The 17,765-nt window shown below is 43.5% G+C and overlaps 1 protein-coding gene across 1 annotated transcript; it reads left to right on the forward strand.

Moving 5' to 3' along the window:
• Window positions 1–1,287: 1,287 nt before the first annotated feature.
• LOC310985399 (sprouty-related, EVH1 domain-containing protein 2-like) lies at window positions 1,288–15,050 on the forward strand (the record flags this gene model as incomplete). Its single annotated transcript, XM_083970975.1, has 6 exons — window positions 1,288–1,313; window positions 10,050–10,224; window positions 11,144–11,312; window positions 12,043–12,107; window positions 12,850–13,005; window positions 14,355–15,050. The coding sequence occupies 6 exons, from the start codon at window positions 1,288–1,290 to the stop codon at window positions 15,048–15,050; spliced, it is 1,287 nt and encodes a 428-aa protein (XP_083827101.1).
• Between the last annotated feature and the right edge of the window lie 2,715 nt (window positions 15,051–17,765).

Raw genomic sequence — 17,765 nt, forward strand, 5'->3', positions numbered from 1 at the left:
TATTAGTAGTATCAATATAGTAATAGGCTGTATTACTAGTATTAATACCAGCCTACTAATACTGCTGATGCTAATACTAATACTACTGATACTGATATTAGTAGTAGCAATGGCCTAGTAGTAGTAGTAGAAGTAACATGAGTATTATCACCACAACTACCATAAATATTACATGTAGCCTACTCGTTCCAGTTCTATATTGGTACTGCTGCAGTATTCCCACTCTACTACTTCTACTGTTCAAACCGTCAAACCTCAAACTCAAACTCAACTATCACAAGCTGGACGAGTATTGTATCATGATATCTATTCACGGTATTATTCACTGTATTTGTATTATTGCACTTATTGTAACGGTATTCAGTATCTTTTATCCTTCTTTATCCTAAACCAGGGACAAAGACTGACCATTAGCTGAAGCTAGACGTCTTGTATGCATCGCATTTTTCATTCTTTGTGGCAATGTTGTACAGTATGTATCGTCCCTGTTAAATAAACATTAAAATAAATAAAAATGAAATTAGGCTACAGTTAACTATACTACTACAAATACTTCTACTGCTAATAGTACTACAACAAATACTAGCCCAATACTAGGCTACTACATGTATATCAATACACAGCATCCTCCAATGTTAGTAGTAGTGGTAATGACAGTGTTGTTAATCAATATTATTATTATTATTATTATTATTATTATTATTATTATTATTATTATTATTATTATTATTATTATCATTATTATTATTATCATATGCTAATAGCACGTGACTCTGCAGTCCTTCGGGTCTGACGTCACCCCCCCCCCCCCCCCCCCCCCCCCCCCCTCGGTCCGCTCCGTCTGCGCTCACTGATCCAACATGGAGCGAGACGCGGCGGCTCGTCCGGGGCGATCCGAGCCGACACCGACGCACCATTTTCGGTCACCGCGGTCCAGCCCGGTCCGGCGGGGTCGGAGGTAGAGGAGGAAGAGGAGGAGGAGGAGGAAGAGGAGGAGAAGAAGGAGGAGGAGGAGGTGGAGGAGGAGAAGATCGGATGCGCTTCAGCAACTGAGGAGTGAAAGGGGGAGAGGAAGAAGCAGCAGCAGGAGGAGGAGGAGGAGGAGGAGGTGGTGGTGGTGGAGGAGGAGAGAGACGGTTTTATCCGAGAATGTTGAACACACGCCGGGATTAAAATAAAGGAGCGAGCGGAGAGCGGGAGGGAGGAACCGGAGCGGAAACATGAAGAAGACACCGCACCGTGCAGCTGTGGCGGGAGATTCTCATTACCAGAGGTGAAACGGAAAAGATGAGCGAGGACACGCGCCCAGACGAGTGAGTACCCCCCATCTATCTCCCCATCTCCCCATCTCCCCCTCCCCTAATAATAATAATAATAATGATGGTGATGATGGTGTTGGTTGTTATTGTGCTGAGGTCTGAGCATCGATGACATGGAGACGGTTCATAGAAATGATCTGTCGTTTCATCCTCCTCCTCCTCCTCCTCCTGAGGAGCCGTCGAGAGGAGGAGGAGGGGGAGGGGGGTGATGGTGGTGGAGGAGAAACATGTGCAGCGAGCTCCTGCAGATGTGATGGAGTCATCATCACAGAGCGGAGCTGATGGAGGAGCAGGAGGAGCAGCTGCCTCCTCTTCTCCTCCTCCACCCGTTTGTCCTTCATTCATAAAACAGAGGTGAAGCCGCGGCTCCATCCTCCATGACCCCCCAGCAGGAGGCCACTGCAGCCGGTGACTCATCACACAGGTTCAGCCTCAGGGGAGCAAGACACCATGTTCCTGCTGGTCCCTGATCACACACACACACATAACAACACAACAACACAACTACACAACATAACGTTTGTGTTAAAGCTCCATACAGTGTAAAGCTTCATACAGTATAAAGATGTTTGTATTAAAGCTCCTTCAAAATAAAGGTAGACGTTTGTATTAAAGCTCCTTCAAAATAAAGGTAGATGTTTGTATTAAAGCTCCATACAGTATAAAGGTAGATGTTTGTATTAAAGCTCCATACAGTATAAAGGTAGATGTTTGTATTAAAGCTCCATACAGTATAAAGGTAGATGTTTGTGTTAAAGCTCCATACAGTATAAAGGTAGATGTTTGTGTTAAAGCTCCATACAGTATAAAGGTAGATGTTTGTGTTAAAGCTCCATACAGTATAAAGGTAGATGTTTGTATTAAAGCTCCATACAGTATAAAGGTAGATGTTTGTGTTAAAGCTCCATACATTATAAAGGTAGATGTTTGTGTTAAAGCTCCATACATTATAAAGGTAGATGTTTGTGTTAAAGCTCCATACAGTATAAAGGTAGATGTTTGTGTTAAAGCTCCATACAGTATAAAGGTAGATGTTTGTGTTAAAGCTCCATACAGTATAAAGGTAGATGTTTGTGTTAAAGCTCCATACATTATAAAGGTAGATGTTTGTGTTAAAGCTCCATACAGTATAAAGGTAGATGTTTGTGTTAAAGCTCCATACAGTATAAAGGTAGATGTTTGTATTAAAGCTCCATACAGTATAAAGGTAGATGTTTGTGTTAAAGCTCCATACAGTATAAAGGTAGATGTTTGTGTTAAAGCTTCATACAGTATAAAGGTAGATGTCCATGTGTAGTCAGGGGCGTTTCTAGACACTCTGGAGGCCCTGGGCAAGAGGTAACTTGGAGGGCCCCCAGCCCCAACCGAGACCACAAACATTAACTGATAATGAATCCAAAAATCCAAAATTCAATTCTCATATAATAACAACATAGAGGTTTTACAATAACGGCTCTTAAATTGTATGACTGTTACATTTTTTCCTATTGTTTTGCATCCAAGTCACGTGACTCTCAAGTTTCCGGCCGTGAGAACAAAAAACATAGCAAATATTTCTAGAATTTGTAGTGGAAAAATCTATAATTTTGAGGTAGTTTCTGCATAAAAACGCCTTTTAATTACATTTCTAGCGAGAAATATATATTTTATTTTCATAATATTCGCTCAGAGAACGTACATAATCATTCGCTTGCTTGTTGTTTTTTCAGATCTAGCCAGAATAATTCAAAACGGCAATGTTTCCTGGTTACATTTTTATATATGATACTGGATTAATGTACACAGCCAGTGACAACATCAGGTTGTCACCGATATGGACCAATGTCATCCATCCCTGGGGGCCCCCTTCCAGCTCAGGGCCTGAGGCAATTTCCTGCCCTGTTGCGACGCCTCTGTGTGTAGTGTGATTATAAAGCAGCTCTAGGTTCTATATTAATACTGTGAAAGTATCAAAGCCTCAGTCCACAGAGAAATGCACACAGCCTGTATTCAGAAACTGAGCCTTAAAACCAGCCGTCAGGACTTCCTGTCACTTTGTGATGTCACAACTAAGCCCCGCCCCCTCACCACCTGGACCCACCATCCAACAACTTTGCAGGATTTGGTTTCTCTGAGTGTTTCATTCTTCAATTTTCAATTTTATTTTATTATTTAAAAGGGACAGTGTACTACAGCTCAAACATAAATGTCACCATATGATGCATCGTACCACATTATAGCTACAAGCTATTGGATCAGTCAGAAAACAGAGCCTCCTCCTCTCTTCTGATTGTCTGACACCAACCTGTTGTTACTAGAGCTCCAGAGAGAAGCTGAGAGAGGAGATGGAAAACTACACTGAGATGGTTTTTAGATCTTCCACTGAGCTGTAGCTACAGTATGAGGCTGAGGTTAGTGGAGGAGCAGCTGAACGAACTCAAGCCAGAACAGCAGAGTTTGAATAAACCGCTCAGAGCCCTGCTGCCGTGTCTCAGTGTGAATCCTTCCATGAGTTCACTGTCATGTAGTTCAGTACTACTATTGACTATGTTCTTACTTCTGTAGGCAAGGCAAGGCAAGGCAATTTTATTTGTATAGCCCGTTTTTACAGTTTGTCTCAAAGGGCTTCACATGGCATCGTAACAACATCCTCTGTCCTTAGACCCTCACATCCACTGTGGAAAAACTCCATAGAAAACCCTTTTAACAGGGAAAAATTGGAGTGTGTGAGTTTCTACAGTTAGGCTGCGTTCAGACTGCAGGCTAAAGTGGCCCAAGTCCGACCAGGTCAGATTTTTTCAAAGTAGTGTGAACACTCAAATCTGATTTAAACCACTTCCTTATGTGGTTCCAGATCCGATTTTTTTCCAATGCGACGCCAGTGTGAACAGCTAAGGCGGATTTACAATGTTTACTCAAGGTTTTGTTTTAAGAAGCGGCAGCAGGATCACACACACACACACACACACACACACACACACACACACACACACACACACACACACACACACACACACACACACACACACACACACACACACACACACACACACACACAGAGAGAGCAATAAAAAAAATGTCTAGATAAAATGTGGGATAATTTGAGGAGCAGCGGCGTGTGTTTACCGACAGAGAACAGCTGTAGAGAGAGAATTGTCGGTCGCGGTGGATTTTGGCAAATACGATTCCAGGCTGTAGGTGGAGCCAGAGGAGCTGGATTTTGTCCTAAATTACCCATTTACTGTCCGACTATCAGAATAGTTGTCACGAGCTGCAACACGAATTTACCCGAGTAAGAAAAACGAATTTGATTGGTCGTTATCGAGCGGGCGGGACATTCAAAGCTTGGGGCGAGCCCGAGCTCCGTGTGCGTGTCTCAGACGTTTGATTGACGGATGACGGATCCAATATCAGTGGCTGGTGAATCGTGTACAGGCTGACGTATAATCCGTGTGCCTGCATTATCCAATGCGGAAAAAAAAATACACACTTTCATCCCGGATTTACTCAAAAATAGAATTTTGCACAAAGTTTGGCCTACAACATCTGAAAGATGAGTTATCACATTAATTTTATGACCCAGAGTGGGCTCAAATTCAATTTTCTTTTCTGTACACCTTTAAACTTTGGGTTGTAATAACCTTGTTGACGTTGTTTCTTAATAAAGCGAACGCTGCCCAGTGGGTTGAGACACTTTAGGAGGTTTATAAACTAAACTAATGGAGCCTAACTGAAACTAAAACACAGAGTTTGACTCTTTTCCTCCTCAGACATTTTCCAGCTTCCATTTCACAGACATTTAGAAATAAAATACTTGTTCCAATCTATGTTTCCTGTACAACAGCCTCGTTGCTATTTATCTCTTGGGTCAGTTCAGAACCACAAACCGTTCACACTGGAATCTGTTATAGGCCACATTTTAGACGGTGATGTGAACAGACAAACAAAAAATCAGATATGAGCAAAAAATCTCCAGCCGCCAGCGTCGTATATCTCACTTGTTAGAGCACGCCTGCTGCAGCGACCCTGGGTTCGATTCCACCCGACAGTCCCTGTCCCTCTCCAGCTGTCCTTTCAAAATAAATGCATAAAAAGTCTCCAGAAAGAAAAAAAAAACACAGCTGCTTACGGTGAGCCACCAAATTCTCTATGCAGGAAACCCCCTTATATTACTTTTATCATGTAGTAACTTATTTCATTTCATTTTTGATTTATACCATTCATGGTTTACATACTTAGCACATGGTTGCACATATTACATAATGTACACATAGTCACCATAAATGAAAAGGAGCAGGATGAAGAAAAACTTATAGTACCTGCCCCTCTCTGTAATAATAATTGCATTGGCTTAGTATCAACACCAATATTATACACTATTTCAAAAAACGAAAGATGATGAAACATATAATAAGTAACAAAAAAGCAAAATAGCAGTGGACACCACTCGTCTATCTAACTTTTCTTTTTTCCCCCTTCTTTTTCCTCTTTCTCCTTTTTTGTAGCTGCTTATTTTTTCTTTTTTAAACATTTTCTTAAACTGAGATATACTTGTACAACATTTCAGTTCCTTGCTTTGTGAATGCCATAGTTTTACACCTGCAACAGAAATACACATTTGTTTTAAGCTTAGCCTTGCAAATGTACGTTTAAAATCAAGCTTCAGTCTGTTGTCCTCTTCCTCCAGCTTTTGGGTAAAGTAACTAGTAACTATAACTAATAGGGGTGTGACGATACACTCATCTCACGAGATGGGACGAGACACGATATTGGGTTCAACAGAACGAGACGAGACGAGATTTTAAGAAAACTACAATGACAAAATATATGATTGGACCAACAGACTTTTATTTAACCGAGTTGCACTTGCATTTTGAAATGTTTTATTATAACTCTTTACATGCATGATGTAAGCATGAGCTTTTAATAAACTTCTTCTTCCACAAATTGAAACTAAAACTACAATTTATAGTTAAAGTTAAAATAAGTTAAAAGAGAGTCGCGGCCGCCACAGAGTCGTTAATTAATGGTAAACGCTGGATGCGCTGGTTTATAAGTTTAGTTTTTACTGAGGAGGAACTATGAAGAACTCAGCTGTGATTGAAAAGAAAAGCACCTAAACCGAGTTGAGTTGAGTTATAACTGTGTAGTGGAAAGGGGCAAAGTAATGGTAACTGGTAGTGGAAACCCTGTTTTACATTGTTTTAACATTAAAAACAAAAAGAAAATGTTGCGAGACAGATTTTTAACGCGACGAGAAATAACGAATTACTTTTTTTAAAGGGACAACGAGGAGTTTTTACATTTATGAGCCTCCGCGCGCACCGTGAAATTCTTTGACCGGCGCAAGACAGACTCATGTTTTCATTCATCAAGAATTAAAGTCAGAGGTTGGAAGACGATCACATACCGTCGTAGTTCCGACCATAAACGGAGATTCGGCGGCGTTATTCTCATGACTCGCCACGAAACCGAAAGTAAAGAAACGCTGGTCGGCTCGACCAGCATTTCCGCCACCACTAATAATAACAAAATACGATAGAGACAAAATGATATATTTATCGAAAATGGGCCCATTAACAAGTGGTAACGTAGATTCATCCATATTAATGTGAGACTTTTTTATAACCAAATAGAAACTCCTCGTTGTCCCTTTAAATAGTGGTTGAGACGCACTTACACACTCAACAACAGGTGGTGTAAGTATGGAAGAATTGAGACACAGCTTGTGACTGTGAACGCACCATCAGGCCTTCAGTCCTCAGTCAGCTATCAGGTGACCTGCAGGAGCTGGTTCTGACCTCTGCATCCAATAATATGTCAACGTATGCACAACATACAGTATATTCAACGTCTATGGTGACGTGTGTGGATATGAAATAAAACAGAACAATCTGTAGAAGCAGTGTCGATGCGGTCGGTTCAACATCCTGCAGAGAGTCAACGTCTCTGTAGCTGGAGATCTGACCCCGGGTCAGTCAGTGGTTTCATAGAGGGGGGGGGGGTTGTTTTCTATTGATCGAGCTGTCGATAACACCGGGGGGCGATGATGACATTGAGGAAGGTCACCGTTGGCAACAGTGTCCCTGTGCTGCTCTGGCCCCGCCCACACAGGACTCCATTGATTCTCTATGAGCGCTGACCTCCATCCCAGCACTATGAGATAAAGTTTTATCCATTAGTACGGAGTAAAAACACGAGTTAGGGTTACAGTTCGGTTCGTTGTTCGTTCACACCTGGACTCACCTGACGTAGGAGTTTCTCTTCTGAGCTAAGGACGAATTTCCTAAATAATAAAGGGACAGTTCAACATTTAGTCAGATCCTCCTCTCACCATAACCCCTATAGTCATAGCAAAAAACATTTCTCTTTTCACGTGCTTATAGCTGAGCTCTTTTTAAGAACTTTAAACTTTATCTATTTTCTTTTATTTTACTTTTATTTGCTCTTGCTTTTAACTCTGTTTTTAGTGTTTGTTTTTATTCTCTTTTTTTCAAATGTTTTGTCTTTATGTAAAGCACATTGAGTTGCCTTGGTATGAAATGCGCTATATAAATAAAGATGCTGCTCAGAGCTACGCTACGAAGGCTCATGGGATTTCTTGGTTTCCCTCATCAAACTCATCAAATACACAATCCAACAACTCCACAACGCTCTGGTGGACAAGTTGTGACCTGCACATTCACCACGCTATGAGATAATAACACAACGTTACCAGACAGAGTTGTTTTAGAGGGAAATTCATGCAAAACCGCTGATGCACGTTGCCTTCAGGGACAGTTTTTCAGCAAGCAGTCTCTGTATTTAAGTGTTGTCTATATTGTCTTTATGTAAAGCACATTGAGTTGCCTTGGTATGAAATGCGCTATATAAACAAAGATGCCTTGCCTTGCCTTGCCTAGCAGTAGGTTCATCACCTTTAATTATCAGTGCATGTTGTTTTGAGATGGGCGGGGCAGAGACGTGAGCTGCTCAGTGAACACAATGGAGGTGAACGGTACACAGGTCCCCTGTCCATCATCAAACTCATCAAATACACAATCCAACAACTCCACAACGCTCTGGTGGACAAGTTGTGACCTGCACATTCACCACGCTATGAGATAATAACACAACGTTACCACACAGAGTTGTTTTAGAGGGAAATGCAGCCGGAACTACATTCCAGACACGGCTGCTGGGCGGAGGGATTTCAGAAGAGAAAGTAGTTCAGAGTATTTGCTTCATGTGTCGTAATGTTACATGATTATACGTTATTATTTCATAGAGGATCAGCTGACCTCTGACCTCTGACCTGCTCCAACTAAACACTGAAGCTTCATCAAGTGAAGGAGACTGTTTGCAAATGGAGCCAAACTACAGAATATACTGTAGTCCCTCCTGTGTGTGTGTGTGTGTGTGTGTGTGTGTGTGTGTGTGTGTGTGTGTGTGTGTGTGTGTGTGTGTGTGTGTGTGTGTGTGTGTGTGTGTGGCATGAGTCATCACTGCATTTGCCGGCAGCGTGCAGTGACACACACACACACACACACATATATATATATATAAGCACCATCTGCTTGACAGGCAGGCTGAATCACACAGTGCAGGGAAGCAGTGTGTGTGTGTGTGTGTGTGTGTGTGTGTATTGGCCCGTCAGGATGTGGCGTTGCACGGCAGAACAGCTCAACAACCTGTCGCCAATGGAGACCGTCATGTTACTGTGACCGTGGCAACAGGATGTAGCAGAGATGTTGGAGAACAGATGGAGACAGAGTGTGTGTGTGTACATGTGTGTGTGTGTGTGACCACAGGTGAGTAATGTTGCGTTCACTGACACTCGGTGAAGGGAACATTGAGTCTCTGTAAAGGGAGGACGTGTCCATACCATCGAAGTCATGATGTCATCAGTGCTCCACATTCTGATTGGACGACACCGCCAACATGAACCTGAGCTGACCAGGGGTCAAAGGTCAGAGTCTAGCAGTGGGAGTGCAGTGGGATTAAAACTGGTCGCCGTGGTTTGATTGAGTGTACTTATACTTATACTTGTATTCTACATTGTACCTTATATTTGAGATCATTTTGATTGAGGATTTCCTTTCTCCCTATGTTCTTTTTGACCTTCCTCTCTATTTGTATGGTCCAGTTTGTTGTATCCACATTAATTATACAATACAATTTTATACAATGTTTATTTGGGTTTACAGTAAAAGGATAGTTCAACATTTTGTCAAATTGGCCCATTGCCATAATCCCAATAGTCATAGCAGTAGGTTTGTTACCTTTAATTGTCGGTCACCACGCTATGAGATAATAACAGAACGTTACCAGACAGAGTTGTTTTAGAGGGAAATACAGAGACTGTATGATGAAAAACTGTCCCTGAAGGCAACGTGCATCAGTGGTTTTGCATGAATTTCCCTCTAAAACAACTCTGTCTGGTAACGTTGTGTTATTATCTCATAGCGTGGTGAATGTGCAGCTCACAACTTGTCCACCAGAGCGTTGTGGAGTTGTTGGATTGTGTATATGATGAGTTTGATGAGGGAAACCAAGAAATCCCATGAGCCTCCGTAGCGTAGCTCTGAGCAGCTCACGGCTCTGCTCCGTCGTATAACTGGTTTAGGTGTGGCCAGCCAATCAGATTCATGGTGTGACTTGGCCACTTCCTGTTTCTTCAGCCCTGATCTGAAACGTTGACCTGTATTAAATCTTTTGGGAGCGTTTACCAGCGTGCTAACATGTTCTCCTCTTTCACCTGCTCTCCCACAGTGACAGCTACATAGTGCGCGTCAAAGCGGTGGTGATGACGAGGGACGACTCGAGCGGCGGCTGGTTGGCACAGGACGGCTGCCTGAGCAGAGTGGGCGTGGCCAGGCTGCTGTCCAGCGAGCTGCTGGGACGCAACAGCTTCCTGATCCACGGCGAGCGGCTCAAAGACAGACAGGTGGGTGATGCCCCTCCTCCAGGAAGAGGTCATCTGTCTGTCAGCTCACCTCTCAAGCTCTTGTTAACATTTCCATGTTTCTCACATTCTCTGTTGTCAGAGATGGACAGAGTACTCGACCCCAGTACTTGAGTAAGAGTACAAATACTACTGGTCAAAATGTACTCTGTTGCAAGTAAAAGTAGCTCAGTCGACATGTTACTCGAGTAAAAGTAAAAAAGTACTTGCTTTTAAAGGTACTTAAGTATTCAAAAGTACATGCTTTTAAATTTACTTTAAGTAGAAGTAAGAGTAAGAGTAAATGTCTTATTTTTCCACATCAATGAATTACTATAATTTCTTCTAAATGACTTTAAGGAGCTTTTATCTCTTGTTTCTGAGAATGAACTCTTTGAAAGCAGCTGCACTGATGTGCTGCTTTTAGGGGTTAGGGTTTCCTTCTTTGACAAACACAGCTTGTGTCCAATAGGATTTTAGAAAAAAAAAAGTAACGAGTACTTTTCAGCCTTCCTAGAAATTAACTCGAGTAAAAGTAAAAATATTTGTCTTGGAAATGTATTCAAGTAAGAGTAATAAATACCAAAGAAATCTAATACTCAAGTAAAGTACAAATCCTCCGGATATGTACTTAAGTACAGTACTCAAGTAAATTTACTCCGTTAGCTACTTAACTTTTCAAATAAAAGAAAGAAAAGAAAGAATTGATTCCTGGTCATTGAGTGAAGTCCAGTTGAAATCTTCCGAAGCAAGCTGCCCCTTTCAAGTGGGGGAAACTTCACTAGAGTGAGGAGAACTTGACACTGTCCACCACTGTCTGTTGTAAACTGTTTTCTTGTCTGTAACAACATCTATTGCACGTCTGTCCGTCCTGGGTGAGGGATCCCTCCACTGTTGCCTGAGGTTTCTGTGTGTTTTCCAGGTGATCCTAGAGTGTTTTCTGAAGAAAGACCTGGTCTACACCAAGGCCACGCCCACTTTCCACCACTGGAAGGTGGACAACAGGAAGTGTGGCTTGACCTTCCAGAGCCCGGCCGACGCCCGAGCCTTTGACCGGGGGGTGAGGAAGGCTCTGGAAGACCTGACGGAAGGTACAACACACCTGGACACACCTGTACACACTAGGAATGCACACAGTTAACTGTCTAACTGTTAACTGAAAACAAGAACTTTGACTGATTAATACTATTGGTTCATTCTTTTATTTATTAGCTCCTTATGTCGTCAACCAAGGGCGGCGTGTTGACATATGCGGAATGTGATCAATCAAATAAAATAAAATCAGGGGTTCTCAACGACCGGGCCGCAGAGAGAGAATGAAAACATATAAAATCGTTTGTTTTGTCTAATTTTCACTTCTCAACTGTTCTATCTAATAAAGGCATGAAAAGACAAAAAAGTTAAGATCTAACCTCCATCTGAGGCTGATCAGCTCATCCAGAGCTCAGTGGATGTGGCGCTGCACAGCAGCGTGTGTGTTTTATAACGGCAAAAAAACAGAACAAAAGAAACATCATTGGTCTTCCTCTCAAGATGGAGCGTTGGGTTGCCGACCATCACAAGCCTCGTCACAGACACTCAGAGGATTTTAATCCTGTCAGTTAACGGTTAATTTATGGGTCGAAAAAATATTAATAATGTGCATCCCTATTACACACCTGAACACACCTGTGGCAGGTTCAGTATTGTCACTTCTTGTGTCCTCCTGAGGTTCAGAGAAGCTCTGAGGAGAAAACTAGATCCTCCTCCCTGTGGCTGTATCCCTCCGCCACACAGATTATAGGTCCAGTCACTTCTGTCTGTCTGTCTGTGTGTCTCCAGGTTCGACCACGTCCTCGTCCACGCTGCAGAACGAAGCCGAGCTCGGCGACGACGACGTCTTCACGGTGAGCCCTGACATTTCAGTTCAGTTCAGTTCAGAGTTTATTTGTCACATACATGTAATGCAGTGAAATGTTGACAGTCAGCTCTATGCAAAAATAAACATACAACAAGAGTTACACACATCACCAATAAAATAAGAAACATTAAAGCAGAAGTAAGCGATCTGGTGGAGTTAGCAGTCCCCGCCCTCGTCCCTACGTCACCACATTCACGCGCATCCCTTGGCTGCACACACAGAGAGGACCGCCCCTTTATGCCGTTCTCTCTCCTCATTGGATAAAGGTTGTAGGATACAAGGAAAGTTTTCTCCTCGGCTCAGAGCAGAGCAGAGTGACTGACAGACCCGTGTTTCAGACCAAACACTCTATATAAGTGATTGCTGTCCGAAGATATAACTATTTAAGACTTATATTAACACAAATATTCCGCTTTCTTCTGCTTTAACAACATAAAATACATTAGATGTGGGGTGGGGGGGGGGGGTTATTGCACATAAGAGTTTATATTTATGTACTATATTATATATGTATATGAAAAGTGCATAGTGCTATTTCAAAGTGCATGGTCAGTGCCATTGAGTTGAATTGTCACGAGTAGTGAATGGATTTCAGTTTCGTCATCTGTAGTTTTTTCCAGGAGGAGGTTTCCACCTGGGAACAAAACGCAGCAGGTGGTCCAAGTCTCTACCTGGTTTTAAACAGACGTTATCAACCTTTAACCTTGTTGTCTCTCCTCTTCCCGCAGACCGCCACCGACAGCTCGTCAAACTCATCCCAGAGGCGAGAGCCGGCGATGCACGCGCTGGCCCCGCCCACCTTCTGCGAGCCCCGGCGGCACCACTGTATCCTGGGACATTTCTACGAGCAGCACCGGCCCTCGGATCACTACTTCCTGGACCACGTGAGTCCAACGAGAGGGGACGTACAGCAGAGGGCGCTGTCAGCCGTGACCTCACACCTGACGGCCCGGGGCAACCGCCATTCCAACATCCCACCAGTCCGGGCCTCTAATTGTCTAAATGGCAACACTTAATTTTCTATCAAACGTCCCATCATTCCGAAAATTTTTGCCTCCTATGATCAGAATGACGGTATTTTTTCCTTTTTTTAAAGCAGAAGTAAGTGGAATGTTTGTGTTAATATAAGTCTTAAATAGTTATATCTTCCGACAGCAATCACTTATATAGAGTGTTTGGTCTGAAACACGGGTCTGTTAATCACTCTGCTCTGCTGTAAGCCGAGGGGAAAACTTTCCTTGTATCCTACAACCTTTATCCAACGAGGAGAGAGAACGGCATAAAGGGGCGGTCCTCTCTAGGGACGAGGGCGGGGACTGCTAACTCCATCGGCTGACAAGAAGTTAGCCAAAACGACCGGATCGCTTATTTCTGCTTTAAACATCCTGCCTTTCTGACAATTCCTTTAATAGCGTATTTTTACCCCAAAAGATTTTGCACTGGTTGGGATTAGGCAATGATGAAAGGAGTTGGTTAAGTTCAGTAAAAAGACCAGATAGAGGCTAGACAGGCAGACTAGTCCCTGTCTGCGCTCTGCTGCGTAATTACATACAACCATGTGGGTATTCCTCTATCAGCATGTCTTAAAGAAGAGTCACCTGTTGAGTAAAGCACATTTCCTTATATGGAAAGCCTTGTCGGAATGGTGGGACGCTCGCATGTTGGAATAGCGGTATGTCGGAATGGTGGTATGTCTAAATGGTGGGATGTCGGAGTGGTGAGATGTCGGAATGGTGGGATGTCGGAGTGGTGAGATGTCGGAATGGTGGGATGTCTAAATGGTGGGATGTCGGAATGGTGGGATGTCGGAATGGTGGTATGTCTAAATGGTGGGATGTCGGAGTGGTGGTATGTCGGAATGGTGGGATGTCTAAATGGTGGGATGTCAGAGTGGTGGGATGTCAGAATGGTGGGATGTCGGAATGGTGAGATGTCGGAATGGTGGTATGTCTAAATGGTGAGATGTCGGAATGGTGGGATGTCGGAGTGGTGGTATGTCGGAATGGTGGGATGTCTAAATGATGGGATGTCGGAGTGGTGGGATGTCAGAATGGTGAGATGTCGGAATGGTGGTATGTCTAAATGGTGGGATGTCGGAATGGTGAGATGTCGGAATGGTGGTATGTCTAAATGGTGGGATGTCAGAATGGTGAGATGTCGGAATGGTGGGATGTCTAAATGGCGGGATGTCGGAATGACAGCATGTAACCACACCTCACCGCTCTCTCTGCAGGCGGTGCACATGTTTCCTCGTCACGTGAGCTTCCAGGTGGAGGAGGAGGGGATCGTACGCATCAACCCTCGGGAGCGGACCTGGCTCACCGGCTACGAGGATTACCGCCACGCCAACTCCACCCGGGACAAACTCACTCAGCCCGACACCCCCAACGCCTACGTGCACTTCACCAAGAGCGAGCCGCCCAAACGGGAATACACCTACCCGTACCCGCTGAGCTGCGACGTGCAGCGAGGAGGCTGCAACGGGAAGCCCGGCTGCCTGGAGCTGGGCGGCGGCTGCAGGGCGGTGGTGACGGTGCAGCCGCGAGCTCTGCAGCCTAAAGGCAAACGGCGGAAGGACGACGGCGAGCGTTCGCGCTGCGTTTACTGTCAGGACATGTTCAACCATGACGACAACGGGCGGGGCCGCTGCCACGAGGCACCCGACCCCATCCAGACGTGTATCCGGCGGGTCAGCTTCATGTGGTGCGCCGACAGCCTCCTGTACCACTGCATGTCGGACCCGGAGGGGGATTACTCCGACCCGTGCTCCTGCGACACCAGCGATGAGCGCTTCTGTCTGCGCTGGACAGCGCTGGTGGGGCTGTCACTGCTGGCGCCCTGCATGTGCTGCTACGCCCCCCTCAGGGCGTGTTACCGCTGCGGCGTCGCCTGCCACTGCTGCGGCGGGAAACACAAAGCTGTGGGCTGAAGAGTCGGAGGCTCCGCCCACCTCGCACAGACAGCAAGGACTCATGGGAGGATGCAGCCGAGATTTGTAGGTTGTTGTTTTGTCTCGTCCCAGATTTCCAGAAGGAAAAACAAAACAAGTTCCTGTTGGTATTTGTGACGTTGGAGATGAAGCAGACTGAACGAAGAGTGTTTGTTTCGATATAGAATTCTCTGTATATATGAAAACAAACATATATGAAACAGGTCCTTTATATTTTTACACTGGTGTTTTACAGGTGAAGAAGGAGACGAGATGTGTGAATGTTGTCGAGCTGCTGCAGAACGTTTCAGAAACGTGGTCAAAGGTTTATTTTGAAAAAACACTCCTGGTGTTGAGGTGGATGTTTCAGAACCAGTTCAGTTCTGGTTCTGATAAGTACAAAAACTACGAGAGGAGCAAAGCTAGAGAGTGTGTGGTTTGAATGATGCCTCCTCGGAAGCCCGTAACTGATCCTTTATATTACACAGCAAAGGTCCTGGTTCTGGTGCTGCTGCTGGTGCTGGTCCTGGTCCTAGTGCTGGTCCTGATGCTGGTGCTGGTCCTGATGCTGGTGCTGGTCCTGCTCCTGGTGCTGGTCCTGATGCTGGTGCTGGTCCTGGTGCTGCACCTGGACCCGATCTTGGTCCGGGTCCTGGACCTGCTTGTTCTTGTCTCTGGTACAAACAGAGTTTCATCCACAAATTCTCAACATGCAGAAAATACTTGCAAAACCAACTTTTTTGACATTGAGCCTCAGTCTGTTTGTAACCCATGACTGGCTGGTTTTAAACCTGAGTCCGGTCTGGTTTTAAACTTAAGTCTAGTTTGGTTTAAACCTGAGTCCAGTTTGGTTTTAAACCTGTGTCTAGTTTGGTTTAAACCTGAGTCTAGTTTGGTTTTAAACCTGTGTCTAGTTTGGTTTAAACCTGAGTCTAGTTTGGCTTTAAACCTGTGTCTAGTTTGGTTTAAACCTGAGTCTAGTTTGGCTTTAAACCTGTGTCTAGTTTGGTTTAAACCTGAGTCTAGTTTGGTTTTAAACCTGAGTCCAGTTTGGTTTTAAACCTGAGTCCAGTTTGGTTTTAAACCTGAGTCTAGTCTGGTTTTAAACCTGGGTCTAGTTTGGTTTAAACCTAAGTATAGTTTGGTTTTTAACCTTACTCTAGTCTGGTTTTAAACCTGAGTCTTGTTTGGTTTTAAACCTGAGTCTAGTCTGGTTTTAAACCTGGGTCTAGTTTGGTTTAAACCTAAGTGTAGTTTGGCTTTTAACCTGAGTCCAGTTTGGTTTTAAACCTGAGTCTAGTTTGGTTTAAACTTAAGTCTAGTTTGGTTTTAAACCTTACTCTAGTCTGGTTTTAAACCTGAGTCTTGTTTGGTTTAAACCTGAGTCTATTTTGGTTTTTAACCTGAGTCTAGTTTGATTTTAAACCTGAGTCTAGTTTGGTTTTGAACCTGAGTCTAGTTTGGTTTAAACGTAAGTATAGTTTGGTTTTAAACCTGAGTCCAGTTTGGATTAAACCTAAGTCTAGTCTGGTTCTAAACCTGAATCCAGTTTGGTTTAAACCTAAGTCTAGTTTGGTTTTGAACCTGAGTCCAGTTTGGTTTAAACTTAAGTCTAGTTTGGTTTTCAACATGGGTCCAGTTTGGTTTTGAACCTGAGTCCAGTTTGGATTAAACCTAAGTCTAGTCTGGTTCTAAACCCGAATCCAGTTTGGTTTAAACCTAAGTCTAGTTTGGTTTTGAACCTGAGTCCAGTTTGGTTTAAACCTAAGTCTAGTTTGGTTTTCAACATGGGTCCAGTTTGGTTTTGAACCTGAGTCCAGTTTGGTTTTAAACCAGAGTCTAGTTTGGTTTTTAACCTCAGTCCAGTTTGGTTTTGAACCTGAGTCCAGTTTGGTTTTAAACCAGAGTCTAGTTTGGTTTTTAACCTCAGTCCAGTTTGGTCCTAAACCTGAGTCCAGTTTGGTTCTAAACCTGAGTCCAGTCTGGTTTTAAACCTGAGTCCAGTTTGGTTCTAAACCTGAATCCAGTCTGGTGTTACACCTGAGTCCAGTCTCACTGTGTCTTTATGTCTCTGTTGTCAGATCAGATCTGCAGGTCGAATATGTAGTTTTCTGTGTGATCCAATAAAAATAGGGCAGATTTCAGGTAAAACACCAAATCCAGGTGGTGAGGGGGCGGGGCATTGTTGTGACATCACAAAGGGACAGGAAGTCCTGACGGCTGGTTTAAATAAGGCTCAGTTTCTGAATACAGGCTGTGTGCATTTCTCTGTGGACTGAGGCTTTGATACTTTCACAGTATTAATATAGAACCTAGAGCTGCTTTATAATCACACTACACATGGACATCTACCTTTTTACAGAAGGGGCTTTAAACGACGGTGACGTCAGAGCGGTGAGTGTTGGTGACCGTGTTAAAGGAAAGTGCCTGAAGCCTCCTCTTCATCATGTCCAACTGTACATTTCAAATAACTGTGTAAAAAAAAATGCAAAGGTTGAATTCATTGATTTGTCTTTTTTTATACATAATTCACATTTTTACTGATGTAAAAAATCTAAATCTATATATAATTATATATATATATATGTATATGTCTATGTATCAAGTGTATGATGTACATTTTCAGTTCTATTTTTTTATTGTTTCTAATATGATGAACGTGAAAGAGAAGATGAGATGTGAACAACACAAATACATCATCTGGAAACTAAAGGA

The sequence above is a fragment of the Trachurus trachurus genome (assembly GCF_905171665.1).
Source record: "Trachurus trachurus genome assembly, chromosome: 1".
NCBI classification, from domain to species: domain Eukaryota; kingdom Metazoa; phylum Chordata; class Actinopteri; order Carangiformes; family Carangidae; genus Trachurus; species Trachurus trachurus.